The sequence below is a fragment of the Apteryx rowi genome, unplaced genomic scaffold (genome assembly GCF_003343035.1).
Source record: "Apteryx rowi isolate R43461 unplaced genomic scaffold, aptRow1 scaffold_106, whole genome shotgun sequence".
Lineage (NCBI taxonomy): Eukaryota > Metazoa > Chordata > Aves > Apterygiformes > Apterygidae > Apteryx > Apteryx rowi.
Genome location: NW_020447264.1, coordinates 682,822 through 689,654, shown reverse-complemented (window position 1 = coordinate 689,654; position 6,833 = coordinate 682,822). Strand labels below are relative to the sequence as shown.

The 6,833-nt window shown below is 45.2% G+C and overlaps 1 protein-coding gene across 1 annotated transcript; it reads right to left on the bottom strand.

Moving 5' to 3' along the window:
- Positions 1 to 330: 330 nt before the first annotated feature.
- On the bottom strand, positions 331 to 6,617 carry LOC112967858. The gene is made up of 3 exons (XM_026069469.1): positions 6,344 to 6,617; positions 2,046 to 2,165; positions 331 to 1,124 (listed from the first exon to the last, which is right to left on the bottom strand). Exons 1-3 carry the CDS (start codon positions 6,615 to 6,617, stop codon positions 913 to 915), a joined length of 606 nt encoding a protein of 201 aa, XP_025925254.1. The 3' UTR covers positions 331 to 912.
- Positions 6,618 to 6,833: the final 216 nt, after the last annotated feature.

Sequence of the window (6,833 nt, the reverse complement as noted above, 5' to 3'; positions counted from 1 at the left end):
ATCCAGTGCATGGTCTCACAGCAAACCCCCTCCAGTATTGTCATGAAATGTTCTGGTGTGATTGCTCACACTGGCAGTGGGGGATAATGGGGCCTGTCTTACAAATCTGCTGCAAGACTGACCACGGAACCTAACTCACCCCACCAAGTAACAGATATTGAAAGGTGGAGCTGGAGTTTGAAAATAAATAATTAAAATAAAATAAAATAAAATAAAATAAAATAAAATGTCATAGATTTCCTCACAGGATGGGTGCATCATACATAACTTCAGCAATCACTACAGACTTAATTCAATATTGTTTTTATTCAAGTCAAAAGGGTACAGAAAACAAAAGACAGTTCAGCCTCCTTGGATCGAATCAATGGCATGGGAAGTTTAGTCTCCTGCCTCATATTTTGGAAGCAGAGAAGTGTCTCCTTAACTTCTTATGCGCTAAGAGGGAAATTTAGACAGCACAAAGGCCCAGCACAAAACTGTGGGGTGGAGAGGACCCATCACATAAAAATGAATTTCAACTGAGAAGACTGGTCAATTCAGCTATTCTGTTGGCCAACACCTGGGGGGAAAAAATGGTCTAAGGTGGTGTGGAAGGCTCTTAGCTCCAGGATTTTTACTTTAAATATATCCTGTACAGCAGAATTTTAAGTTCAAAACCATCCAGACCAGCACAACAAAGGAACTCCAGAGTAAGTTTTGTGGGAGCTGTGGGCAAGTCAACCCAAAGATTAGAGAGGGCTTCTTGAGCTTTGCTTCTCTCTTGGTCATGGCAGGAGGGCAGGCACTGAAAAAGCAATTTCTGGGAGCTGTTGAAGGTTGTCCATGAGGCACCCAAATGGAAGGCTGGGCTGGTAGGGGTTATTTCTCCTCTTAGGTGGGTTCTTCGGTAGGAAAGACCTCCCCCACAGCTCCTCACATTCTAGTCCAGAAGAGGATGCAAAGGGAACTTGCCAGTATCCCAACCGGTACAAAGCCTATCCTCAGACTGGCTGCACCATCGACGTTACAGAAGTCAGAATAACAGCAGGAGACAGGACGCGTCAGGCCGATCCCGTCCACGTCAGATGGGATGCAGACGGAAGCACACATCCTGGTGACAGTCGAGACTCCCACGAAGGGATACACTACAGCATTGGAAAGCAAGACAGAAGGAACAATTAGGAATAGGAGGAATGGAGGAGAAAAGCTCCCTGTCCCTAGGGGAATCACTAGCTACACTCAACACTAAGGTCATAGGTCCGGTTCAAACACCATGTCTCTTATTTTTGGCAGATTATGACCAGTATGTCACCAATCAGACTGACAAAGTCTTCTTGAGAGCTCTAGAGAATTCAAGGGCATTTCTGCTTGCTTCCAGGTGATCAGAAGTTGGCCTTCCACCACACTAAGGTTTGCTCATCTCTACTGCTATGTCTTCTCCACCCAGCTTTCATAAACAGTTTCGGAGTCAGGAGAGCACTGTTAAACCCATACCCATTGTGTGAATCACGTAAATGGTCTGCAGAGCCAGAATTCTCTCTAGCTCTGTGACTCTAGTTGAGAAAGCTACCTGAACATCAGAATACAATCATGCCAACACATTTTCCCTGAACACACTCAAGGCTGAATGGTGGCTATTAGCTTGCATTCACTAAGTGCTCACTCCTGTGAAAGCTGCTTTCAGTGACAGCAGGGGACTGCTCTCTGGCCCTCAAGAGCTCTCTTCCAGGCTTACATTTTTTAAGCAAGGAAATGCACTGCTCCCCATGCCAGCAGTCTTCCCCGGGCAGACACCAATTCATGTTACAAATATGAATAAAGAGTGTTATGCTCCCATTTTGCAGCCAGAGTAATGGGATAAAATTACTTCCCGAGCTTAAGTCAAACTGGGCTACTAACAAAGGCAAGACTAGCAGACTAGAATCCTCCTAGCCTTTGCAGTATGGAAGGTTGCTGCTGTCCTATCATGCTCCCCCACTCTTCTCCTACTGTGAGACCTGGAAGGATTTCCCCGCTCTGCCGTAAATTTGAACAGATATTTCTTCCTCTGGGAGTCTCTTCCTTACCTTCCTCCACGGAATACATGGTTGTCTTGCACATGGTTTCATTCTCAGTGCAGTTTTGAACCCTCAGGCAGTTCGGACTGGTGGTAGGTTCATAGCAAGTGTAGCATTTCAAGGCTTTGGCTGCAAAGAGGAGCAACATGGGGCTGGCATTAGTGTGGTGCTGTCAATCCCCCTCCAGGTACCTCTGCAAAAGGTATCTCTCCACAATACTTATACTGGGAATAGGGGGTGGAATAGTAGAAGGTATTTGTAGGAAGGCAAATAAGAAATACAGTAGTGTGGTGCTCAAATCACAGCCTTAGATGCGGGTTCAGCTCCCCTCATAACAAGTCAGGCATGACAGAGTCAAAATCAAGGGGCCCCAAAATACAGGAAAGTCCCATCAACACTAGGCTGCTGAATGTTTGGGGCAAAAAGATGCTCCTTCTGCTCTTGCTTTGTTATCAGGGTTTTTGGTAGTTTTGGTATTTTTTTGCAGATAGGTTTTAAGTAGTCTGAAAAAAAGGGTTTAAGAAGGGAGGATTTTACTTAATTTTTGGTTACGCACCCTGGAGCACGCAGTAAATATGTGCTGAATATGGTGGGGCATTCCAACTCTAAATAACAAAAATGATGATGATAAAAAGAAAAAAATCAGGACTACATTCACAAAAAGACAGAGGAGGAGCTACTTGACCCACCTGCTTCTCCCTTATCACCATGGGAGCAATTGGATTACCTAAGACAGAGCTGACTATTCTGCAGGGTGGCTGGATGCCAAGAAGATGGGCATTGCAAAATGCAACATTTCAATGCCTGAATTCTTTGAAGTTCTAGGCCCAGATGCCAGCAGCCAGCTAAGACATGCAGGGACCGCGGAGAAGTCCAATTCTTCAATTGTGCAATTTGCAAGATGTTTTTCTTTTAATCATTATCACAGTTAGCTAATAGGCCCTGCTTCACATGTTTATGCCAAGTGTCTAAGCTTTCTGCTTGCCAACCAACCACACCCCCAGGTTCCTTGCATCTGCCTTATTCCCACAGGAAAGTAAACACACTTGTAGCTAGTTTACCCCAACTCTGTCTTATTCTGCAACTGCTTTCCTCCTTGTCTTTGTGTTAACAGAGCATTGGAAAGCAATCTGGATGAACAGAGAAGTCAGACTTGAATGTCAGTTACAACAAGGACAGCAGTATCTGCTGACCACACCATCAACCCTCTCCCAGGTCCCAAGGGTGGGAGCTGTCAGGCAGGAGATCATTCCAGAGAGGAGGAACTGTCTCCATCAAATTTGCTGAGCCATGAGAGCAAATAAAGCACTACCACTTACCCTGTGCTGAGATACTGGTTTCAAGAAAAGAATGAGTAAAAACTTATTTGAAAAAGAAGACTGTGGGCATAATAATAGATCACGTGGGAAGACACAGGCCCACTGTGCTATAAAAAGAGGCCAGAAGACTTTGGTGCCAAAGTCCCAAAATCCAGTCCAAGGTAGCTCACACTGCCTTATCCCTCACCAGCTCCTAGATGCCCTTTATCACCTCCCAGCTGGGCTGCAAAGGCCCCTGCAAGGCTGCAGGTGCCAACTGGCTCCTACATGTGCAGAACAACCTCAGCTTGAGTCCCTTAGTGCCTAAAGCATTTCGGGATGGACAGATTTGAGAAAGAGACGCTGAAGACCTCAGAGCCTTGTGGTGCAGTGAGTATTTCCAGAGCATTCCTGACCTTCCAAGATTGCTCCAGGCTAAGGATCTCAAGTCAAAGGAGTGATTCGTATTTCTTGTCACACAGCTCAAAGATTCCCAGCCAACAGAAGCCTTTTTTGGACAAACTTTCTAGAGCACTTTACTCTCCACATGTCTTGCTGAGGAACCCAACACTTGGTCTAGGTCCTCAATTCCAGCCCCAACTGGACACCTCAGTGTCAGGCATTGCAGACATAACAAGGCATTTTTGGTACCATCGCAGGCTGGCAGCCCCTTGTTTGTCACATATGGTCCTGTCTGAAAAATCCTTCTCACTCCATCTGTGCAACAGCCCTGATGACATCACTTTAAACCCCACCAAAAATTCAGCCTAGCTCAGCCCAGCTAAAGTAGGGTGTTATAACAGCAGGCAGAGCCAAGCAATCCACCTTATGTAAATAGACACCACCTGCAACTTCATCCCAATTAGTAAGTCAGAAGGAGTCCTTATACAAATAGACCCAGCAATTCTCCTGCCTTTATTCAAAGCTTGCCTGATTATTCTGCTTTCCTCATTGTGGTCTGATGTTTTGCTTACAGTTTAATTCTGCATCTGACAGCTGTTAAATACAGCTTTAGGGAGGAAGCTTTGTCATTATTCTCATTTCTTGATAATCAACATCRGACAAGTCAAAGTCAATACCAAAGAATATGCACCAAGGAACCTTAAATAAATAAAGCATTGACCCCAACATGTGCAAACCAGATATTTTCATTGACCTTACTCAGACATTGTTAAATACATTTAATAGTAGCTATAGTCATAAGAATAGCTTTCTTTAGAAATGGAAAAGATATCAAATAGAGAAATGTTTAACACAATAAGCCGGAATGGAACAACTTTACTTTTGCAAGTGATGCAGCTCTCCAGAAGCAAAGTTTACATGGCATCTCAGAGAGCAGGGAGGAGACACTGTGACTTGGACACTTTAAGACGTGGTGTCTAAAARCCTTGTTTTAAGCAAGCTCAGGAAAATCTATCTATCTGGCCTATTTGTGAAGGGAGTTAGATAACAGACTTAGTGGTTCCTTCTCGTTTTAAGAACTTATGAACTTACACATAGACAAGCAGACGTGCAACAGATTAAAAAGGAAATCACAGTATGAAAATGGATTGAGACAAATTGTGAGGCTTCTTTAAAAGAAGAGGGAAATGTAAAAGGCTAAAGTATTTCAATTTAGTGACAGCACATCCTTTTAGGGGAGCTGAAAGCAGAGGGACGATAAATTAGCAGAATTTCTTAGAGAAGATTTTACCAGCTTCACTTGGATATTGTCAGATCTTTCATCCTTCACCTCTGACTGTCCCTCTAGAAAATGCCAAAATTACACAGATTCTGTTCATGCCCAGGAGAAAGCTTGAAGGAATTGTGGATATGTCAAAGTTTTATCCCAGCTTTGCAGAGGTGAGAGTGTGTAAAAGAAAAATTTTGTTCTGCAGAATCCACTCTGCATTTTCCAAGTTTTGCTAGCATTTGCCTGACAAATCAGAGCATCTGTCCTGTCCATGACTACCTGAATGGGACAGGGAGGTGGGACAGGACAGGAGAGAGAAATGTGGCAGCACTGGGCCACAGCAGGAGCTTCTGCTCCCCAGTTGCTCAACTTTTGTCACGCTCTCATTAGACAGATTGGCAAAGCTAAGCTGGTGAGTGAATCCTAGACCAAATTTGTGTCCCACCCCATCGTTGTCCATTCTTCCTTCTAGATGATCCTTTCCCTAGTCTTAGGGAGATCTGACCACAGAGTCCTTTCTCTCCAAGCCATCCTCTACTGATTAGTGATGTTCCTCTCTGAATTGTTGTCTCTCCATTGAAGAACAAACACACCAGAATAAATAGGATGCAGTGATGAAAGAAAATATCTCCTGCTCTGGAGACTGTTGATGACTGGTCTCTGCTGCAGCAGCTCTGGTGAGCATGAGGCACCCATTGCTCTTTGCACAACACAAGCCCATAGAGGCTTTGGACTACCAATGATCAGAGCAGGACAGACCTTCTCTGGAGGAGGAAAGGCACATAAAAAAAGAAATACAATAGCTATCTCTTCTGATTCCAGAGCATCCAATGTCCTACAGTATAGCAGCCTCTCAGAGGAATCATGCACTGTCCTTCTCTCTAATGGATCTGCACCCGCTCTCTGTGGGTGACTTCAGATGGGCAATCCTTACATAGCTCCTAGTCTCAAACAGGCAGTGATAAAATGAGACCCTGCACTGGCTGGACCTGAAGAAAATGTTTAGAGCATGCAAATATCCCAATAAGATCCACAGCTTCTCTGGAGACCTGTATTTATCCTGCATAGGACTTCCCTTGAAGCCCCAGGCCAACCCCAGCTCTAAGCTTAGGTTCAGTGGTGTAAAAAGTGTTATTGGGCAAGAAGGTAACCTGGTGGCAACACTGATGGAAGCAGGGGGAGGGGGGAGTCTGTGCCAGGATGTCCTTTCCTTCTGTGAGTCACCCTTCACCATTAGAGGCTACGGCTATGGCATCACTGCTCATATTGGGCTGCCTGCAATGCAGAGACTCCCTATTGCCTTGGGAAAGAAAACACCCATATCCCAAAGACCCTACCGTACCTGGACTCATGGACCTGGTAATGGAAGAGAATCAATTGAATCCCATTGATGGAAATGAAGGGATCGGGTCTGTGTGGTATCCCTGAGCAGACAGGGCTCATGGGGCTTGTTCCCTTCCTCCATGTCCCAGAAGAGTCACCCCCAATGCTAGGCTGCTGTTGGTCTGCCCACTTGATGGTGTGCTTCAAGCCCACCCCCTCCAGTGAGATGGTGGGTTGCCCAATCGGAACAGAAAGGAGGCAGGAGGATGGTAGGGGGTCACTCCCCATAGTGGCAAACTCCAGCACAACATCCCAAATCCACCTGTGAATGAGGAAACACTCCAAAACACTTCACCCTTGATGTTTTCACAGGTGGACTGCTGAAATTGTCCTTGGCTCCACTCAGACCGTGATGGACTGGAAAAATCAGACCTGCAGTACCTAGGACACCAGCTTTGTGTCCTAGCCCATCTTTCTCACTTCTAATGGCTGAGCTTTATATAT

What these genes read in the sequence shown, in the direction of transcription:
- LOC112967858 (XM_026069469.1), bottom strand. Translation starts at nt 6,617, where the DNA reads ATGGGGAGTGACCCCCTACCATCCTCCTGCCTCCTTTCTGTTCCGATT. An exon ending in GGTCCATGAGTCCAGGTACG is followed by an intron (nt 2,166 to 6,343) that starts GTAGGGTCTTTG and finishes TCCTCTTTGCAG; the next exon opens with CCAAAGCCTTGAAATGCTAC. An exon ending in CATGTATTCCGTGGAGGAAG is followed by an intron (nt 1,125 to 2,045) that starts GTAAGGAAGAGA and finishes CCAATGCTGTAG; the next exon opens with TGTATCCCTTCGTGGGAGTC.